The 23211-nt window shown below is 47.7% G+C and overlaps 1 protein-coding gene and 1 long non-coding RNA gene across 3 annotated transcripts in view; one reads left to right on the top strand and one right to left on the bottom strand.

Annotated features, from left to right (window-relative positions):
- Positions 1-18880, bottom strand: part of klhl14 (kelch-like family member 14) — a 275002-nt gene extending 256122 nt beyond the window's left edge. The window contains exons 1-2 of one of the 2 annotated variants that reach the window (XM_072467845.1): positions 18427-18880; positions 16830-17702 (exon numbers count right to left, since the gene is read on the bottom strand). In XM_072467845.1, the coding sequence (XP_072323946.1) occupies positions 16830-17680 (851 nt within the window). In that variant the 5' untranslated portion in view covers positions 17681-17702; positions 18427-18880. The remainder of the gene's footprint in view (positions 1-16829; positions 17703-18426) is intronic. The other variant, XM_072467844.1, reaches the window with a different exon arrangement.
- LOC140385564 (uncharacterized) lies at positions 17392-19733 on the top strand. Its single transcript, XR_011933401.1, has 2 exons — positions 17392-17681; positions 18990-19733. It is a non-coding gene; the product is annotated as an uncharacterized lncRNA (long non-coding RNA).
- The last annotated feature ends 3478 nt before the right edge of the window (positions 19734-23211 follow it).

Genomic DNA, 23211 nt, shown 5'->3' with positions numbered 1-23211 from the left:
TGACCTGGCATCCACCCAGGCACCGAAAACATCAAACGCACATCCTGCTCAGCTGACCCGGTATAGACCTCCTCACTGACATCTGGGTACTTTTGCCACAATTGATTAGCTGTCCCACAGATTAGTTAAACAACAGCCTGACATTGTTATACTCACTGTATTATACCTTGAACCAATGTCCCAGACCAACCCTGGGTATGTCCTGTCCCACTGGTAGGGCCGACCAACAGAAGCAGTAGTGCAGTGGTACATAGTCGTGTAGAAATGGCTCTGGGAAGCCTCAACATTGACGCTGGTATCAGGTCAAGAATGGATGACAAAACCTCCAGCTAATTACTACCCACCCATCTCCATGGGCAACACGGTAGCACAGTGGTTAGCGAAGTTGCTTCACAGCTCCAGAGCCCCAGGTTCGATTCCTGGCTTGGGTCACTGTCTGTGCGGAGTCTGCACATTCTACCCGTGTCTGCGTGGGGTTCCTCCGGGTGCTCCGGTTTCCTCCCACAGTCCAAAGATGTGCGGGTTAGGTGGATTGGCAATGCTAAATTGCCCTTAGTATCCAAGAAAGGTTACGTGGGGTGACTGGGTTATGGGGATAGGGTGGAGGTGTGAGCTTGGGTAGGGTGCTCTTTCCAAGGGTCGGTGCAGACTCGATGGGCCGAATGGCCTCCTTCGGCACTGTAAATTCTATGAAATTCTATGAAATTCAGTTGATGAATCAGTACTGCTCTGTGTTGAATGCCGCTTGGAAGAAGCACTAAGTGTACTACAGAATGCAGTGTGGGTCGAAGACTTCAAAATCCACCCCCACGAGTGGCTGAGATGCCCCTCTACCTACCGGGCTGACTGAATTCTTTTTTAAAAAAATATTTTTATTCTCCTCCTTTTTCACATTTTCTCCCAAATTTACACCCACCAACAATAAACATAAGCAGTAACGAATATAATGTCAGTCCCCATATCAACAACAATCCCATCCTCCCACCAACCGCCAAACAACTGCCCGTATGTTAACATAAACAAATAACAAAAAGGATTCCGGAATCACCCATAGTCACCATTAACACATACAGTCCCCCTCCCCCTAACCCTCCCAACCCCCCATAATGTTCGATGTTATCCAATTTTTGTAAGTGCACAATGAATAATGCCCATGAATTGTAGAACTCCTCCATCCTTCTCCTCAGTTCAAACTTTACCTTCTCAAGAGTCAAGAATTCCAACAGGTCCCCCCGCCACGCTAGAGCACAGGGTGGAGAGGTTGCTCTCCATCCCAACAGGATCCGTCTTCGGGTGATCAACGAGGCGAAGGCTACAACATCTGCCTCCGCACCCATTTCCAACCCCGGCTGGTCCAACACCCCGAATATGGCCTCCCAAGGGCCCGGGTCCAGTTTCACATGACCACTTTAGAAATCACCCTAAAAACCTCCTTCCAGTAATCCTCCAGCCTTGGACAGGACCAAAACATATGAACGTGATTCGCCGCCCCCCCCCCCCGCCCCCCAACGTTCATACACATCTTCTCCCCCCACAAAGAGCCGGGTCATCCTCGCTCTTGTGAGGTGTGCTCTATATACCATCTTCAGCTGTATCAGCCCCAACCTCACGCACGAGGTGGAGGCGTTCACTCTCCGGAGCACCTCACACCAGAACCCCTCCTCCATACCCTCTCTACAACTCTTCCTCCCACTTTGCTTTGATCCTTTCCAGTGCTGCCATTTCCTCTTCCAAAATAGCTCCGTAAACTGCTGACACTACCCCCTTCTCTAGTCCCCCTGTCGTCAGCACCTCCTCCAGCAATGTGGAGGCTGGCTCCACCGGGAAGCTCTGTATCTCCTTCCTGACAAAATCACGAACCTGCATGCATCTAAACATTTCCCCCTGCTCCAGCCCATACTTCGCTCCCAGCTCCTTCAATTCTGCAAACCGACCCCCAAGAAACAAATCTTTTAGTGTCTCAATCCCCTTCTCCTCCCATCTCCGAAAATTTCCATCCCACTTCCCTGGCTCAAATCTGTGGCTCCCGGGGGATCGGCATTTCCCTTGACCCTGCCCCAAGCAGAAGTGTTCGCGAAACTACTCCCTGAGTATTTCCCCGGGGCCATCGGGAGCAGCGCTGTTGCTAGCGCCTTCAATTCCGACCCCCGACACAAACTCTCCTCCATTCTGACCCATTGGGAGTCAACCCCTCTGACCCAGCTCCATACCTTCTCCACATTCGCCGCCCTATAATAATACATCAGGTTCGGAAGACCCAAATCCCCTACCTGCCTTCCCCTCTGTAGCAGCACCTTTCTAACTCTGGCCACCTTCCCTCCCCATATGAACAAGGTAATCATTCCTTCAATCTCTCTAAAAATGCCTTTGGCAGGAAAATCGGCACGTATTGGAAAATAAACAGAAATCGCGGCAACACGTTCATTTTAACCACCTATACCCAACCTGCCAGTGACAGAGGGAGACCATCCCATCTTGCCAGATCAGCTTTCACTCTCCCCACCAAACTAGAAATGTTGTACCTACGGAGCCCCCCCACTCCCGGGCAACCTGCACCCCCAGGTGTCTAACGTGAGTCCCTGCCTTACAGAATGGCAGCCACCCCTGGCCCAGACACTACAAAATATTCATTCTTGTCTAGATTTAATTTGTACCCGAGAAAGACCCAAACACCCAAAGCAGCTCCAATATTCCCCCTATTGACACACTCGGTTTCGACCCCTGTAACAACAAGTCATCGGCATATAAGGACACCCTATGCTTTATTGCCCCCCCCCCCACACTATCCCTTTACAAAACCCGAACTTCTTTACGCGACGGCCAATGGCTCAATCGCGAGTGCAAACAGCAGGGGGGGACAGAGGACACCCCTGCTTAGTCCCACAGTGGAGAGAAAAGTATCTCGAGCTGATGTTATTTCTGCGGACACTAGCCCTTGGATCCTTATACAGTAGCTTTACCTAGTCCCAATCCCCAACCGCTCCAGAACTGCCATCAAGTACCCCCATTCTACCCGGTCAAATGTTTTCCGGGCGTCCAATGCCACAACCACCTCTGTTTCCTCCCCTTCCGCCGGTGCCATAACCACGTTCAATACCCTCCTAACGTTCGAAAAAAGCTGCCTCCCTCTAACAAACCCCATCTGATCTTCCCTATCACCTTCGGGAGGCACTCCTCCAGGCTACCTGCCAGTACCTTTGCGTCCACGTTTAAAAGTGATATGGGCCTATACGACCCACACTCCGTCGGATCCTTAGCTTTTTTAAGCAACAGGGAAATCAACGCCTGCCTCAAAGTTTGTGGTAACACCCCCTTCCCTATCTCCTCCTCAAACATCCCCAACATCAAGGGTGCCAGGTTATCCTTGAATTTTTATAATATTCCACCATAAACCATCCGGCCCTGCCACCGACTGCATCCTCACAATCGCATCTTTTATCTCCTGCTCCACCATCGCTCCATCTAATGTAGTCCTGTCCCCCTCCCCTAACCTTGGGTACTCCAGCCCGTCTAGAAATTCCTGCATCTCCCGGTTTCCCCCAGGTGGCTCTGACCTGTACACCCTCTCATAGAATTCCTCAAAGATCATATTAATCTGATCCGGAGCCATCACCAACTTCCCTGTCCTGCCACGCACCTGAACAATTTCCCTTGCTGCCACCTCCCTCTCCCCGCCTTCTCTCCATGTTCGTAAACTGCACCCCTTGCTCGCCTCAGTTGGAGCACCGCCTTCCTGATAGATAGTCGATCAAAGCTCGCCTGTCATTCCTTCCTCTTTTCCAACTTTGCTGGGTCCCCATCTTCTGCATAACTCCTATCTACCTCCAGCATCTCATCTATTACCCTCTGCTGCTCCAACCTCTCCTCTTTGTCCACCCGAGCCTCACCCCTCACCACCGCCTTTAGAGCCTCCCAGACAACTGCCTTCGACACCTCACCAGTACAGTTGAAACTTACATATTCCTCAATTACTTTTTCAATTTTGTCACAGAACTCTCGGTCCCCCAACAGTCCCACATATAATTTCCACCCCGGCCTCTGTACTACCCCCTTCTCCAGTACCATAACAACCCAGTGCGGAGCATGATCTGATATTGCAATTGCCGAGTACACCGATCCCTTAACTCCAGCCAGCAAAGCCTTCCCCACCACAAAAAAGTTGACCTGCGAGTATACCTTATGGACGGCTGAGAAAAAAGAGTACTCCCGCTCCCTCGGGCGCAGAAACCTCCAAGGGTCCATGTGGTGGTATGTATTAGGGGTATTACGGTACCCTGTGATGCCAAGAGGCTATTGGTGGATAGACGCTGGGTCCCGATTGGATCAGCCGCCTACTGGCTCCACCCAGTAAGGTGGAATATAAGAGCCTGGGTTCTCCCAGCAGCCGCATTCTGTAACTGTGCTGCTGGGGAACAAGTCTGCGTAATAAAGCCATCGATTGGCTCCATCTTTTCTCGTCTCGTGAGTGATTGATCGTGCGACAATTTAATACGCAGACTTAAAGGACATGGAGCTCCAAATCAGTCCGGAGTGTCTGCGAATCAGCCCCCACGCGGCAAACTCAGCGGCCACTTTTAAACACTGGCTAGCATGTTTCGAAGGATACCTCCGAACGGCCACCTGTGTGACTACAGAAGACCAAAAAATGCAAGTCCTGCATTCCAGGGTGAGCCCGGAAATCTACACTCTCATAGAGGACACGGAGGACTTCCAGTCGACGCCTGCCATGCTGATGGGAATCTATGTTCGGCCCGTCAACCAGGTCTACGCATGCCACCAGCTCGCGACGAGACGGCAGATCCCCGGGGAATCGCTGGACGAATTCTACGGTGCGCTGTGATACTGGGGAGAAACTGCAACTGCCCATCGGTTTTGGTTAATGAACATACGGAACTACTAGTTCGGGATGCCTTCGTAGCAGGTATGCGCCCGTCCCAAATTCGCCCGCGATTGCTGGAGAGAGACGCACTAGGCCTCAAGGAGGCACGGGCCCTCGCTGCCTCGCTCGATGTGGCGTCACAGAATGCCCGTGCCTACGGCCCCGACCGCGCGGCTGCCCCTTGGGCACCGGGGACCCCAGCCACGACCGACCCCCCGGCACCCCCACCCCACCGCAGGCCTGTGCTGCCAGAGTGCCAGCCCACCCGGGGGGGCCCCGCTGCTACTTTTGCGGGCAAACAAAACACCCCCGGCTGCGCTGCCCGGCCCACTAAGCACTCTGCAAAGGGTGCAGCAAAAAAGGGCACTTTGTAGCGGTGTGCCAGGCCCGGGGGGTCGCCGCAATCTACCGGGGAGAACCAGTATCCCAAACTCAAACCCCCCCAATGATCCATATGGGGCCACCGGTGCCGCCATTTTGGGTCCCGGACTCCATACGCCCCCAACCGCGCGGCTGCCCCTTGGACACCGTGGACCCCCGCCACCACCGACACCCCCGGCACCCCCCCAATGATCCATGTGCGGCCAACGGGCGCCGCCATTTTGGGTCCCGGACTCCATGCAGGAGGGAGGGGCGCCGCCCTCTTGGGTCCCGGACTCCATGCGGGAGGGAGGGGCGCCGCCATTTTGTGCTCCCCCGGCCACGTGCGATCAATGGGCGGCGCCATCTTATCCACCCCCGACCGTGTGCGACCCGTGCACGCCGTCATCTTGGCTGACGGCCAAGGACCCCGGAATGGACGACTTCACGGAGCCTGAAGAAAACGCCCCGATGCAGCAACAGCGACTGGCTTCGGTGACCCTGGACCAGTCGCGGCCCCGAACACTCCAAAAGGCAACAACGACGGTACTCGTCAACGGGTACGAGACGCCCTGCCTGATCGACACTGGGAGCACGGAGAGTTTTATACACCCCGATACGGTAAGACGCTGTTCTCTTCTGATCCACCCGAGTAATCAAAAAAATTTCCTGGCAGCAGGATCCCATTCCGTAGAGATCAAAGGGTTCTGCATCGCGAACCTCACGGTGCAGGGCAGGGAGTTCAAGAACTACCGGCTTTACGTCCTCCCCCACCTCTGCGCTGCCACATTCCTGGGGTTGGATTTTCAGTGCAACCTCCAGAGTTTAACATTTTAATTCGGCGGCCCTATACCCCCACTCACTATCTGCGGCCTCGCGACCCTCAAGGTCGACCCGCCTTCCCTGTTCGCGCACCTCACCCCGGATTGCAAACCCGTCGCCACTGGGAGCAGACGGTACAGCGCCCAGGACCAAACCTTTATCCGGTCTGAAGTCCAGCGGCTGCTGCGGGAAGGCATAATCCAGGCCAGCAATAGTCCCTGGAGAGCTCAGGTGGTAGTTGTAAAGACCAGGGAGAAGCAGAGGATGGTCATAGACTATAGTCAAACCATCAATAGGTACACACAGCTGGATGCGTACCCTCTCCCCCGCATATCCGATGTGGTCAATCGGATTGCACAGTACAAGGTCTTTTCCACGGTGGACCTTAAGTCCGCATATCACCAGCTCCCCATCCGCCCGAGCGACCGCAAATAAACTGCCTTTGAAGCAGACGGGCGGCTCAATCATTTCTTAAGGGTTCCATTCGGCGTCACTAACGGAGTCTCGGTCTTCCAACGGGAGATGGACCGAATGGTTGACCAGCACGGTTTGCGGGCTACGTTCCCGTACCTCGATAACGTCACCATCTGCGGCCACAATCAGCAGGACCACGATGCCAACCTCCGAAAATTCCTCCAGACCGCAAACGCCCTGAATCTCACGTACAACAGGGAAAAATGCGTGTTTAGCACCGACCGTCGAGCCATCCTTGGCTACGTAGTGCGAAATGGAGTTATAGGCCCCGACCCTGAACGCATGTGCCCCCTTATGGAGTTTCCCCTCCCTCACTGTTCCAAGGCCCTGAAACGCTGTCTGGGCTTTTTCTCTTATTATGCCCAGTGGGTCCCCCACTACGCGGACAAGGCCCGTCCGCTAATCCAGTCCACGGTCTTTCTCCTGTCGACAGAGGCCCGCCAGGCCTTCAGCCGCATCAAAGCGGATATCGCAAAGGCCACGATGCACGCAATCGACGAATCCCTCCCCTTCCAAGTCAAGAGCGACACGTCCGACGTAGCTCTGGCGGCCACCCTCAACCAAGCGGGCAGACCCGTGGCCTTTTTTTCACGCACCTTCCACACTTCAGAAATCCTCCACTCCTCAGTGGCAAAGGAGGCCCAGACCATAGTGGAAGCTGTGCGACATTGGAGGAATTACCTGGCCGGTAGGAGATTCACTCTCCTCACTGACCAATGGTCGGTTGCCTTCATGTTCGATTATGCACAGCGGGGCAAGATCAAGAACGACAAGATCTTGTGGTGGAGGATCGAACTCTCCACCTATATAACTATGAGATCTTGTATCGTCCCGGAAAGCTGAAAGAGCCTTCCGATGCCCTATCCCACGGCACATGTGCCAACACACAAGTGGACCGTCTCCGAACCCTCCAAAAGGACCTCTGCCACCCGGGGGTCACTCAGTTCTATCACTTCGTGAAGACCCGCAACCTGCCCTACTCCATCGAGGAGGTCAGAACAGCCACCAGGAACAGCCAAATCTGCGCAGAGTGCAAGCCGCACTTCTACAGGCCAGATAAAGCACACCTGATAAAGGCTTCCCGTCCCTTTGAGCGCCTTAGTCTGGACTTCGAAGGCCCCCTCCCCTCCACCGGCCGCAACACGTACTTCCTGAACGTGATTGACAAGTACTCCCGGTTCCCTTTCGCCATCCCCTGCCCCGACATGGCCGCGGCCACGGTCTTAAAGCCCTCTGCACCATCTTTACACTGTTCGGTTGCCCCGCCTACATGCATGAGCGACAAACTGTGTAAATTCCTGCTCAGCAAAGGCATTGCTTCGAGTAAGACGACCAGTTACAACCCCCAGGGGAACGGTCAGGTAGAGAGGGAGAACGGAACGGTCTGGAAGACCGTCCTGCTGGCCCTACAGTCCAGAAGTCTCCCAGTTTCCCGCTGGCAGGAAGTCCTCCCGGACGCCCTCCACTCCATCCGGTCGCTACTTTGTACAAGAACGAATCAAACACCTCACAAACGCCTCCTCGTCTTCCCTAGGAAGTCCTCCTCCTGAACATCACTTCCGACCTGGCTAGCAGCCCCGGGACCCATCCTGCTCCGAAAACATGTGCGGACGCACAAATCGGACCCGTTGGTCGAGAGCGTTCATCTCCTCCACGCAAACCCTCAATACGCCTATGTGGCGTACCCCGACGGCCGATCGGACATGGTCTCCCTGCGGGACCTGGCACCCACCAGAGCTCCACATGCCCCCTCCCTCCCACCGACGCACCCCACAGCCGCCCCCTCCGAAGCTCCACACACCCCCCCAACACCAATCACCCCCTCCCTCCCACCGGTGCACCCCACAGCCGCCCCCTTCCCGGGTGGATCGGTCCTCCCCCCAGTCGCGACTAGGGGTAGTGGAGCAGGAAGAGGCATCGCTACGCTCCCAGAGACGACGGTGCCCGGGCCAGTGCCTGCATCACCACTGGGGCTGAGACGATCGGCGAGGATGACCAGGGCACCGATTTGACTCATCGAATCCGTATAATAAAGCAAGAAATGCCTCTGTAAATAATTCAGTTGCCCAGTAAAAGTGGCATTGTAAATAGTACTGATAGTTTGATCGGAACATAGCCGCCGTGTTAGCGGCATCCTAGGTAGCGACTCTGTAAACCCCTACCACCATACGGCCCACTACCCCCACCGGGTTCTTTTTTAACAAGGGGTGAATGTGATGGTATGTATTAGGGGTATTACGGTACCCTGTGATGCCGAGAGGCTATTGGTGGATAGACGCTGGGTCCAGATTGGATCAACTGCCTACTGGCTCCACCCAGTAAGACGGAGTATGAGAGCCCGGGTTCCCCCAGCAGCCGCATTCTGTAACTGTGTTGCTGGGGAACAAGTCTGCGTAATAAAGCCATCGATTGACTCCATCTCTTCTCGTCTCGTGAGTGATTGATTGTGCTACATGGAGCGCTGAGAAAAACGAGTTCTCCCGTTCCCTCAGGCGCAGAAACCTCCAAGGGTCCACCCCTCCCATTTCCACCATTAGCCCAGCCAAAGCCTTTGCGCCCCCCTGACGGGACCAGCAAGCGTGGCCGTGACCTGTCCAACCTTGTCTCCTGCACAAAGTTCCAGCCTCCCCCCCGACTATCAGTTTGTGTGTGTCCAAGTCGGGGATGGCCCCAAACACCTTCTTCACGAATCCCACATCGTCCCAATACCATACACACTTACCAGCACCACTAGCCTCCCCTTCAGCGCCCCTGTCACAATCACTTATCTACCCCCTTGATCTGCAACCACATTCTCCATCTGGAACCGTACCCTTTTGCTGACCATTACCGCTACCCCTCGAGCCCTTCCGTCAAATCCAGAGTGAAACACCTGACTAACCCATCCCTTTTTAAGTCTCACCTGGTCCTTCACCCTCAAGTGAGTCTCCTGCAGCATTGCTACATCGGCTTTCAAACTTTTAAGATGCGCAAGCACCCTTGACCTCTTGACTGGACCTCCTAACCCCCTCACGTTCCACGTGACTATCCTAAATGGGGGTCTCTCACCCCCCCCCCCCCCTTCTTACCCACCATCATCATACCACCGGGCCCTGCCCCATGAGCCTGACCATCCCCGATCCATTATTAATATCAAACCCCTTCCCCCCTTCCCAGAATCATCCTCTGCACTTCCTCTTGAAGAAACGTCTCCCAGTGTTGATCCCTTCCCCATTGCTCGCCTCGTAGGCCCATCGAAACCTGCAAACCAGGCTCCAACGTCCGTAGCCCTCCTCTCACTTCACCAGCTGACCGAATTCTGCATGATATATTTGCCAGCATGTGTCTGCAGCAGATGGCGGAAGAACCAATGAGAAAAAGACCTACTCTCCTTGTCCTCACCAATCTGTGTCACAGATGGATCTGTCTTTGACAGTATTGATCGAAGTGATCACCATGAAGTTCTTGTAGAGGACACTCTCCATGGGGTTGTATCGCAATGTGATTGATTCAGAATAGATTTTTAAGGTTATGGTGGGGTGCAGACAGGAAAGTGACAATCAAATTAACCATTATCTTATTGAATAGTGGTGTGGTCTTGAGGGACCAACCAGCCTAATTCTACTCCTATTTCTTATGTTCTTAACAGGACTGCAGGCACAGTGGAGGCAGTATATTGTAGGTAAAGCTAAGTGACCCCATAACTTAGAGATCAGGTCATAACTCTGCCACATCCAGCATTTACCTGACAATGTGAATTTTCTTTTAAATTAATTTACGGAATGTGGGCATCGCTGGTTAGGCCAGCATATATTGCCCATCCCTAGTTGCCCTTCAGAAGGTGAACCTCTGCAGTCCCTGAGGTGTAGGTACACCCACAGTGCTGTTAGGGAGGGTGTTCCAGGATTTTGACCGAGCGACAGTGAAGGAACGACAAAATATTTCCAAGTCAAGGTGGTGAGTGACTTGGAGGGGAACCTCCAGGTGATGGGATTCCCAAGTATCGACTGTTCTTCGCCTTCAAGGTGGTAGTGGTCATAGGTTTGGAAGGTGCTGTCTAAGGAACCTTGGTGAGTTACTGCAGTGCATCATGTAGATGGTACAGACGGCTGCCACTGTTCTTCGGTGGTAGAGGGTTTGAATGTTTGTTGAAGGGGTAGCAAATCAAGCAGGCTGCTTTATCACGATGGTGTAAACTTCTTGAGTGTTGTTGGAGCTGCACTCATCCAGGCAAGTAGAGAGTACCCCATTTCGCTCCTGACTTGTTCCTTGTAGATGGTGGACATGCTTTGGGGGGGGGCAGGATGTGAGATACTTGCCATAGAATTCCTAGCTTTTGACCTGCTGTGGTAGCCACAGTATTAATATGGCTAGTCCAGTTCAGTTCCTGATCAATGGTAACCCCCAAGTGTTGATTCAGGAGGATGCAGCGATGGTAATGCCATTGAATGTCAAGGGGTAATGGTTAGATTCTCTCTTGTATGAGATGGTCATTGCCTGGTATTTGTGTGGCATGAATGTAACTTGCCACTTGTCAGCCCATACCTGGGTATTGTCCAGGTCGTTCTGCTTATGGACATGGACCTCTTCATTATCTGAAGAATCACGAATGGTGCTGAACATTGTGCAGTCATCTGCAAACATCCCCACTTCTGACCTTATGATGGAAGGGATGTTATTGATGAAGCAGCTGAAGATGGTTGTGCCTTCTCTGAGGAACTCCTGTAGCAATATCCTGGAGTTAATGTTCTTTAGGGAAGGAAATCTGCCACCTTTAGTAGCTCTGGCCTACACGTGACTCCAGAGCCATAGCAATTAGGGATGGACAGTAAATGCTGGCCCAGACTGCGATGCCCACATCCCATGAATGAATAAAAAAACAGTTGTGATGATTTACCTCCAACCAGCACAACCATCTTCCTTTGTGCCAGGTATGACTCCAACCAGTGGAGAGTTTTCCCCCTGATTCCCATTGACTCCAGTTTAGCTCGGGCTCCTTGATGCCACACTCAGTCAAATCCTGCCGGATGTCAAGGGCAGTCGCTCTCACCTCTGGCTCTTTTTTCCATGTTTGAACCAAAGCTGTATTGAGGTCAGGAGCTGAGTGATCCTGTTGGAACACAAACTGAGCGTCCGTGAGCAGGTTATTGCTGAGTAAGTGCCACTTGATAGCACTGTTGATGACTCCTTCCATCACTTTACTGATGATGGAGAGTAAACTGATAGGTAATTGGCTGGGTTGGGTTTGTCCAGGTATGTTCTGTCCACAAAAAGCAGGACAAATCCAATTCAGTTAATTACCACATTATGAATCTACTGTCAGTCATCAGCAAGCGATAAAATATATCATTGTGAGTGCTATTAAATGACAGTTAGTTCATACACTTTGGATTTCGGCAAGGTTATTTGGTTCCAGACTTCATTACAGCCTTGGTCCAAACATGAACAAAAGAACTAAATGCTGGAGGTGAGATGATAGTGACTGCCCTTGACATCAAGACAGAATTTGACCAAGTTTTGCACAAAAGAAATACTGAGCAGGTTGAGCCTAGGAGGAGAAGAGCGAGAGGCGATTTTATTGAAACATATAAGATTCTGAAGGGGTTTGACAAGGCAAATGCTGAGAGGATGTTTTCCCTTCCAAGTGAATCTAAAACTAGGGGACAAAGTTTTAAAATGACAGGTCTCCCATTTAAGTCAGAGATGAGGAGATTTTGTTTTACTTTTAGGTCATTAGTCTTTGGAATAGTCCCAGGATATTGCTACAGGGGTTCCTCAGAGAAGGCACAACCATCTTCAGCTGCTTCATCAATAACATCTCTTCCATCATAAGGTCAGTAGAGCGGGGTCATTGAATATCTTCACGGTTGCGATGGACAGAGTTTTGATCAATACAAGAGTCAAAGATTAAGGAGAGTAGACAGGAAAAGTGGAGTTAAGGCCACAATCAGATTAGCCATGATGTTAAATGGTGGACGAGGTTCATGGGGCCAAATGGCCTACTCCTGCTCCTATTTCTTATGTTCTTTGTTTTTATGAGTCCTAGCAAAGCTGAGGTCAGTGTGAATTGGGGGTGGGGGAGACGGAGTTGGGGGGGGGGGATCTCTCTAGGTTGGAGTCATACCAAGCAGAAAGGAAGATGGTTGTGGTTGTTGGAGGTCCGTTATCTCAATCCCAGGGCTGTTCCGCAGGGGAGTGTCCTTGGCTCAACCAGCTTCAGCTGTTTCATCAATATCCTTCCCTCCATCATAGAATCATAGAATTTACAGTGCAGAAGGAGGCCATTCAGCCCATCGAGTCTTCACTGGCCCCTGGAAAGAGCACCCTACTTAAGCCCATGCCTCCACCCTATCCCTGTAACCCAGAAACACCACCCCATCTTTTGGACACTAAGGAGTAATTTAGGGACAATAATGTCGAAAGTGGGGATGTTCGGGTATGATTGCACAATGTTCTTTCCCATTTGCAATTTCCTTCATCTTCTCCGACACTGAAGCAGTCCCTATCCATCTGCAGCAATGTTGAGACAACACTCAGGATTGGGCTGGTGAATGATATGTAATATTTGTGCCACGTAAGACAAAGACCACCTCCAAAATGAGAGATCCTCACGATCTCCCATTGATGTTCAATGGCATTTACCATTGTTGAATCACCCCTTCAACATTTCGGGGATTACTATTGATCAGAAACTTAACTGGGCCATTGGTATAAATACTATGGCTACATTCTGTGGTGAGTAGTCCACCTCCTGACTCCCCAAAACCTGTCCACAATCCAAAAGGCAATAGTCAGGAGTGTGATGGAATATTTTCTGTTTCCCTGGATAAGTGCTACCCCAACAGTACTCAAAAAGCGTCACACCGTCCAGTAAAAAACAGCCCATTCACCACCTTCAACAATAACTCCACCCACCACCAGTCAACAGTAGCAGCAGTGTGTACCATCTACATGAGGCACAACAAGAACTCACCAAAGCTCCTTAGGCAGCATCTTCCAGACCCACAACCTCTACCACCTAGAAGGACAAGGGCAGTAAATGCCTGGGAACTCCTCCACATGCAAGTTCCCCTCCAAGTCACGCAATGTCTTGACTTGGAACTTTATCACCGTTCCTACACTGTTGCTGGGTCCAAATCCTGGAACTTCCTCCCTATCAGCACTCTAGGTGTACCTTCACCACACAGACTGCAGTGGTTCGAGAAGACAGCTCACCATCACCTTTTCAAAGGCAACTAGGATTTTGAGCAATAAATGCTGACCTGTCAGTGACACTCAGATCCTATGAATGAATAAAAAAGTTACTCAAACTGTTCCCACTTAAACAGCTTGTAATGTCTCAAAATTCAGTACAGTATGGTTGTGGAATTTATTTTTTGTTAATCTTACAGTTAAACACTGATAAGATCAGCACAATTTTACATCAGAAAAAGTTAATTCCAATGAAAAAGGTGACCTCATCAAATGCTCCTTTGCAATGTCTCAAATAATAAATAGTAGATTTCACAACCATGGCAAGGCATTACTGATATAAATCCATGAGTATGAAAAGGAAATGCCTGACTAAAGATGCAAAGATAAGTGAGTTATGCTTTTCTGGCACAAAAATGAATTAAACCAAAGAATGTGCATTCCAGAAGTTGATATTCTTTTCAATACTTCTATTTTAATAGTTCCTGTTTGGGCTGCCTTTCCTTATTTCCACAGATATCTTGACATATCATCCTTTTTTTGTGTTTCGATAAAACAGAATATATTCTGTTTGTTTTGTAAAACATGCAGCAGGGCTGTTATAATCTATTCTACAATGTGCCACACAATGCTGCCAGTTATGGGATAACTACCTGTGGGAAAATGATGTTTTAGCATCGCTGCAGGTAGTTATCACAGTATTGAGAATACTGAAAATAACACTATCACCCATGCAATTAGATAATAATGAACCAGCAGGCATGTGTACACTTGGGAGGCAAGCGGGGTTACCATAGTGATTATTGTTATTCAATCATTTTAGCTTTAAGGATGAAGCATTTGTAAAGTATTTCCCTCCTTGCCCATTCTCCTGACCTCTGTGTGAGATGTACCGTCTATCATTGAGACCTGTTCCCATGTCTCGATGAATGGAACACAGGCCACTGGGAAATTTTATGCTTTGGACATAAGTTGCTCTGTCTGATTTTCTCTTCTCCCTTGTTTTTTTGACCCTCTATTCAGTGCCTCTCACAGCAGTATAACTCAGATTTGGAAGATTACAGGGTCAATCCCACATGCCAGAGCATTATTATGCCCCGATATGCTGCTTACACACACTGTACTTCTGTGTTGCTGTGTTTTCAATTTTCCACTTGAAAGGAAGCATAAAATAGATGAACCCCAATGTATGTCTTTGTTCCATTGCCACTTAAAGTTCTTTTCAGAAAATTAAAAAATTAAAGCTAATTCTGTGATGCTTAGTGGGTGCACACAAATTACTGTCGAACAGTTAAATAGAGCTGAGGACGAAAGATCCTACATGATTACAGCAATCTGTTAGGCAACCACACCACTGACTTGGATTTTACCATGATCTAATAATTCAAATCACATACTGGTGTCAAAACGGTGAAAATGATTTCTTATTTTCAGAGTCATGGTGCAAGACAAAATAAATTTTAAAATGAGTTGTCAATGAATAGAATACAGCTGTGTGAAGTCTGAAGGTTAGATTCAAGACTGGAGTCCAAGTAAACACCATGGCCATACTTTGCAGACACCTTTCTTCACGGAATCATCTAATTAATAATATAGCCAAATTTTGTAACTGTTGCTGTCTGGTTGCAATTACATAGTCAGTAAGAATAAATACGGGATATTGGATGTCTACAATAAGTCACAAATGTAATTTCGCAAACTACTACAAAACTCAAACAATTGATCAATACAGAAAAGTGTGTTCTGGCAGACTTTTGTGATTCCTTACGGAGGCAACTTATTTTATTTTTTGTGTTTTAAATTATTTTAATAAGTATACTATGTATGTCACCAGTGAAGTGCAGAAGAATGTTATAGATGAAAGACTAACAATAGTAGTGATGCAGGACTTGACGATTCAGTGTCACATGATACTCTGTGCTTTCAGTTTGCGTATCAGACTGCTATCATCAGGTTTCTTTCAGCAATGCATTACTAGGAAATACATCACATGCTGTATATAATACAGGAGGATTATGATTGAACCTCAGCAGCTTTCATTGTTCTGCCTCAGATCTGATACCCTGATGCTGTGTTACAGAACACAAATAAACACGGGAAAGGAGATGTAAACCTGATCTGACACTAACAATTCATGTCAGGTATGTGTCTACCCATATTTTTGTGGACTAGGCTGTATTTTAGCACTTCATCTGTCTTTTGCTTTAACCTAGAGCACAATTTGTCTTTCATTACTGCCTCCATTATTTCAAATCAATTGCACCATGATTAAAGCACCAATATCCATTCAACATATGGGTCTCAACAACGGCTTGGAGATAGGTGGAGTTCATTCAACACAGCTAGACTCGAACCACATCATGGAAATTCAATCGATTTAGATATAGATATGTAAGTACATGCAGTTGATTATTGAAAACACAGCTTATTTATTCATGGACCCATTACATGCTGGTGTGTTTGGACACAGTACCAGTCAACTGGATCATGTTGAGAAAGGATAAATTGGGCAAATGCCCCCAGCTTAGAGATGTTGGAAAAGGAGCCTGAACATTTGTCGCGATCTATTTTTTGATATGTGTGTGTGTGTGTGTGGGGGGGGGGGGGGGGGGTGACGAACTCTTATTGCAGCTCGTTGACCCACCTTTTGGTAGTCCGATCAAAAATACTAAACTCACGCCACATCCACCAAATTTCACATGGGGAGTATGTTGTTGAGACTTGAGGGAGTTTTAGAGGAATGGATTGAATTCTATATTGAATGTCTTCCCCGTGGCCTCAGCCTGTCAGCTGAAGATTGGCACTGTCCTGGAGAAAGGAGAAAGTTAATTGGACAGTTGATCTTTTTCTCGAAGTCAATTTTGGGGGCGGGCGATGAGTGACCTTACCCGAGTTGAACTACCTGGTTCTCAAACTAAACCTTTCTGTGTTCCCCAGATCTCGATAATAAAGCATTAGCTTGCTTGTGTTGCGACAATTTACTTTCCAGAAAGCCTGAGATTAGGGTAACGAAAATCCCCACAGATATTGCCTGGCCCTCCCTCCTCAGTGAGCTGGAGGGTCTCAGCCCCACAGTGGGTGGGTGTATATCTATCTCTATGTCTATACAGTGAAGTGCTCTCACCTGCTGGCCATGCTCTGGCGGCAGTGTTGCCTGAAGGGCATCAGGTGGTAGTTCATGGCGTCCAGCAGCAGCTTCTGGCACACTGGGTCGGTCCGCATGAAATCCACCGACTGCACCCTTTCCACCAGCTCGGTGGCGGGGATGAGGGCGAAGCGGAGGCGCTTCATCAGGTCCGGGGCGTACTGCATGCGAGTGTCCCGGTCGTGTTCGAGCCACAGAACGGACATCTGAAAGAGAGCCAGCTCCGACTCTACAGGTGGCGGCATCGAGTCCATCATGGCGCACACCTCCTCCAAATCCAGCAGCAGGATGTCCTCCACGAAGTACTTGTTGGCCAGCTTCTTGGTGTCGTCCAGCCTGTGGATGGCGGCGATCTGGCAGATCTGCTTGTAGTTCTGCATGGAGATCTGGTCGTTGAGGAACTGGGCGCAGAGTTTGGTGACGGGAGGGATGTGCAGGATCTTGCTGACCGACAGCACGTCCTCCACCGTGTCCAGAGACAGGGTCATGTTGGCCGTGTAGATGTACTCCAGCACCAGGCACACGCCCGTGGCCGAGCAGCCCTGCAGCACGATGTTGTTGATGGACCTGGAGATGTCCTCGGCCGGGGAGGAAGGGGTCCGGCTCCCCGGCTCGCTCGAGCTCTCTTTGCACTGGTTGTTGGAGAAAAGCGATCGGAAATACTGGGAGCAGGAAGCCAGCACCGCTTTGTGGCAATGGAACTGCTGGCTCTGGGCTGTCAGAGTCACATCACAAAAAAGCTGCTTCCTCCACAGAAGGTTGAGGCCATGGAGGAGGTTATCGCTGTGGGTAGGGTCGAAGGTGGACGTCCTATCACCGGATCTTGACATGGTATCTAAGTTGGGACACCTCCTGAAAGGGCACACATTTCACACAGTCAGATTTATAGGCACCCCCTCCCACACACACACACACATCCCCAAGTAGCCAGATTTCTCAAACCAACACTCCATTAAAGAAAGAGGAAAATGTTTCGTTATCGTTACAAAAGACTTGTGTTATATGCGAAATCTCTCCTATGCGCTGACGTGACCTTTTATTTAATTCACCCTCTGATATTTTATTTGTTCAGTCTGCACATTTTAATCAGCACACATCTAGTGCCAATGGAAGTCACCCCCCGCCTGTTCGCTCTAATACACATTACACAAATAGATCAGGTAGAAATAGCGGTGCCGCTTGTATTTTTCAGCTCGAAAACAGACCACAAACGAAATAGTTAAACTTTCATGCTTCCTACTGATAAAAAAAAACCGCGACCGGTTAATGCATAAAGCCCGGTATAGTTGTTTGGATATAAGGGGGGGTTGGAATAGCAGACGTCAGGGGTCAGATTCTTAACAGAAATAAACTTCATAAATTCGAAGCAGCGCCTTCCTAACTAAAGCTACCGAGCTTCCGTGTTTGCTACATGCCCGCTTCTGCTGTTTTTTTAAATTTAGCAGTAGCCCCCTTGTCTGATGGAGCTCCTGCCCATGGATTCTCTCACTGCTGTTTATCCACCAAGGTACCTGTCACAGTCACATCTCCCCAGTGTTTGTCACTCGTCACTAACGCACACAGGCCACAAACTTACCTGTATACACTGGGCTGCTGCAAACTAGCGTCCACTTCGAGCAGACCCCCACTTTTAGATTATTCTTTTTTTTTATTCCCTCTCCTTTTTCTCTTTGCTTCGATCCCCCAGTAAAATCCGTATCCGATCAAGCTCCACGCGTTGCAACTTCAGCAGTTACGCTTGCGAGGTTTTTTTGTCGTTCATCATTTGATATACTGTCTCCAGAATTAGCAACAGCAAGAAGTCTGAGAGCAGCTTTCGCAAAAAAAATGTACGTGTGACAAATTATGCTACCAAGAAACAACACATCATTATCCTTGGGCCTGGGATGCAGTGAGTCGTAACAAGAGTAATAGGAAATCCACGGTTGGGGAGAGAAACGGTCTTGCATCGCCAGTGAAGAGTGACCATGGAGGGGCTGGATGCTGGAGAGAGTTTTAAAATTATGGCTCAAGGCTATTGTAAAATTGTCGTGCGTAAATGGCTGCGCAGTCAAACATCTTAGAAAAGCAGTCCCTTTATAAAGAACCGTCAAGTTTTAGTGCGCATTGCTAATTAGTCAATTTCTCTTTCCTTCACAGCCTAGCGACTTCTGCTGAGCTGAAACTGCTAATTCTGTGACCACGCTTTTCTCTCTGGGTGAATGAATATCTCACAGAGAGAGAGAGAAAAAAAGACTCTGTCCCACAAAATATTTTTCTCATCTTTTACATGCATGGATTTATGAAGGTGGATGAACAGTGCAATCTTCAGATGATGGCACAAACTTTCTTACCATTTTATTACCTGTGCAGTTGCAATGAGATGACACACAGACTAACCGGCACTGTACCACTGTCTGTTGTAATGAATTACGCGGGATTCTATCCCATTAATACTGTTGATGCATTGAAACAAAGAGATGATTATCCACTTGATATTACGATCGTTCGAAATTACCAGATTGTATTGTTAATGCCTTGATAACACTGACATTTTGTTATTAAGACTTCCCCTTCTTTCAATTGCAAAATATGACATACATTTTCTAACCAACGTTGCTATAATGAATTAGCCTGGCATATATTACACGAAGACCATAGCGACATGAACACATAGAAGTTAGTATCCTACTCATATCCTGCTCATTTAAATATTTATCGGATGACCTTTTTAATGTGTCCGAGTAAAGACAAAAAATAGACTAAGAGTGTGTCTCCTCGCTATGGAATTGAATATTCTTGGAACATTGAAACAGAACCTGTGTTACATTGATGGCCCACTGTTCGAAAGGCAACAGCTGTAATGCTAGCATCCTTAGAATAAATAAACCCCTTTTTTCGGGTCTGCTGTTATATTGCTTCTGGTGCCTTCAGTGGCCTCAAACCAAATTCATTAGGTTTTGGTGTATCAGCATTGATGAATAATCTGAAATATGCCTAATGCTGATCACTTAGGGATATAAAAGTGAAACTTTTTAAAAAAAAGACAGTTGTTTTGAATGAGGTTGCAGTTTTACAAACCAGAGTTCCAATTAGATGTGGCCTATCTGCATAGATCAACTTTATTCATGTATGTCGTTGCTCCAGTCGCATTGTCTTGCACCAAAAGACGTTTCCATTCAATTTTTCATGCCACGCATATAAACATGAGGATCTCTTGCATCAAATTGTGACTGCAGCAGATTCTTATTGATCTGGGAGTTCCTAACTTATAAGTGGTCCTTATTCTGTCCTATAAATGTCTAAAGACATAAAATATGTTCTTTTCTGGTTTCTTGGATTAATGGCTTCCTGGAGGTTGTGACTCCTGCAGGAAGTCCATAGGCTGTTAAGCTCTACAATAGATGGCTGCGAACAACACTTGCAGCCGAACTAAATTTATTAAACATATCCAGGGCAACCGAGTCAACATTAAGTCGGCACCAAATCTTGACCGAATTAGTTATTCGGTCACATTATTTTAATCCAGTGACGATTAGATCTGGATATTTGCAACAACAAAAAAAGTGTTGTTATCTCTTGATTATTCTAAACAAGCATCAGAAATATTTAATGACACAATTGCACGGTGGGGCGGGGGGTTGATGGCTGTAGTCAAGAAATCTCCCAGGCAGAATTTTAACCTACTGGGAAACGTATGCTGTAGGCAAAGTATTATTTTTCTAAATCTAAGGTGTCAGATCGTCACGGAAATGTGACTGCTTGTTCTAGACCAGTGCCCAGAATCTTCAATATGTGGCTTGTGAAGAATCCTTCCAAATGTTCCAGCTGGAAATCCCGGGGTCTTGTGCCTGCAATATAATTTTGCCACTGGTTTAAACACAGGGCTGCCCAGTTTAATAGTTTAGGCAATTTCAAACTCTCCACATACTAAAGGTTTTCCTGCAAGTTTACTGGTGAAACGTTTCCCCTTCGATTTGAATCGTTCCAATTAATAATTTTGTTTTTCGCAACCCATTATGGCAGATGCATATCTATATTTCCTGCATGCTAAGAGCCACTGACTGAAGAGCTCTCACTATGAGAAGGCCCTGCTCTGACTAATTGGATTCGATGTCATGGTGTTCTCTGAGTGGCATCACAGTCACGCCCCAAAGCCCAGGCGACACCTCGACTTAATGGGTGAGAGTGCTGCTATTAATAATCTTACTCTTCCTAAAGCCCGTGTACATCTATGGCTGTGTATGTGGCATCTTTCCCAAGAACTCTGAGGGTATTTCTCAACAATGGAAATCTGATTGGATTTCACATGAACTTTTAACATTACTAAACTGGTGAGTTGTGGGAAAGCAGGAGCTCTTTGCTGGGCCATGAGTTGTCTTCAGTAACTTGTCTGGCGCTGATTCCATTGTCATCTCCACCCATTTCTGAGGTTTCTTCAGCAAAAGAGTCCATTCCAACAAAAAAATAACCAATGCTTCCCATTTTTAAAAGGTGGCAATCCAATGTTATGATTTGCACATAAAGGTTTAACTGGTTGATCTCAATATTGGTTCTGTTTCATGTTGAGTGTATAAAGTTCTGCAGGGGGGTGGGTGATGGGGGGTGAAAAAGGGAAAAATCTGTACAGACTGTATAGTTGATTGTTGGGAAGTATGTTTCCCGGGGTGTTTATTTGCTGTAACCTGCTTTGATACATATTTGTCATAAAATACGTTTATAAAAAAAATAAAAAATAAAAGTTCTGTGGGCATTATGTACATGTTGCTTTATTCTATATTTAAGTTAAGCTTTCTGTTTTTGATACAATTCCACATACATGACAGGGTGGCACAGTTCAGCACTGCTGTCTCACAATGCCAGGGACCCAGGTTCAATTCTGGCTTTGGGTGATGTGTGGAGTTTGCATGTTCTCCCCGTGTCTATGTTGGTTTCCTCCAGGTGCTCAGGTTATCTCCCACAGTCCAAAGACTAAATTGTCCCTTTGTGCCCAAAGATGTGAAGGTTAGGTGGACTGGCCATGATCAATGCACACGGATAGGGTGGGGGAGTGGACTCTAGGTAGAGTGCTCTTTCAGAGGGTTTATATTATATATCAGTACCCTTATGATGGAGAATTAACAATTATCCCCTAATTGCAGAACTCTCCAATGGAAATCACATAGGATGCTGCCAATTGCATGATTCTTTTCAAAAGGCAGAGAAGACCACATTGCCAGGCCAACACAAACAAACCAAAACCAATCGTCAGATTTAGTTGTAAGTCAAAAAATGCAAAGAAGTAGTAAACATAGAAATGTTGTTGAGAGAACAATACTGAAAGTAATTAAATAGAATCAGTCACAAAGGTTAAAAATTCCCCTTTTAGAATTTATATCTTACCAATGAAATAAATGATAGGACATTTGAATGATATAGGATTTCATAAACCTTCATGACGTGAAGCTGTACATGGATGAGTTAAATTTACAATTCATCTAAACAGCTCAGAACACTCACCAGAACTAAAATCTCTGAAGTTTATGTTGTTTGATTAGCCATGATTAAAGGCGCATGTCATGCAAATGACTGGTTCTCATATCATGCAGGTCTCACATACCTACCGAATGTCCTTTTCATATACAATTCAATTCCAATCTAAAAGAACGAAGGCCCTTTTATCCAGGTCAATTTCCAGAACAATCAGTTGTTTTATTTGTAATGTGGGAAAGAAATATAGCTTCCATTTTAATGCTAACTATTTGAAATAGCATGAAACAAAATACAGAAGCCTTTTGATTTTATCACACTCATTGCTAAGCAAATTGAGACTGACTTTCACTGACTTCATTTAATGACAAATGTGAGAATGCAAAATATATCTTTCAGGAATTTTTATATGCAATGATGCAGTGTGGTTCCATTACAGAAAAGTGTTCCATGTGTCAGTACACCACAAAAAAAATCCCAAATCATTGAAACATAGAATGATACAGCACAGGAGGCGACCATTCAGTCTTTCATACTTCTGGTGGCTCTTTGAAAATGCTATCCAGTTAGTTCCGATTCTCAGCATTTCTCCCACAGCCCTGCAAATTATTCTGCTTCAAGTATTTCTCCAATTTTCTTTTGAAAGTTACTATTGACTCTGGTTCCACCACCCTTTCAGGCAGTGCACTCCAGATTATAGTGACTCGCCTAAAATAAAATCCTTGTCTCAGTTCTGAAACACTCAGCTTTCACCCATACAAATGGGATTGCCACATTATTAGTCCATATTAACCATCACTTTTGGAATTTGGTGGCCGTATATCCCTCCTGTGATGCATCCTCCCCATTTATCCAGGCTGGGGACTAGCACCAAAACACCCAGGCTTGCCTGCATCAGCAACCTGTGTTCTGT

Source organism: Scyliorhinus torazame, chromosome 11 (assembly GCF_047496885.1).
Source record: "Scyliorhinus torazame isolate Kashiwa2021f chromosome 11, sScyTor2.1, whole genome shotgun sequence".
Classification (NCBI taxonomy): domain Eukaryota; kingdom Metazoa; phylum Chordata; class Chondrichthyes; order Carcharhiniformes; family Scyliorhinidae; genus Scyliorhinus; species Scyliorhinus torazame.
Note: the sequence above shows the minus strand (reverse complement) of the source record. Positions and strands in the feature narration are given on the sequence as shown.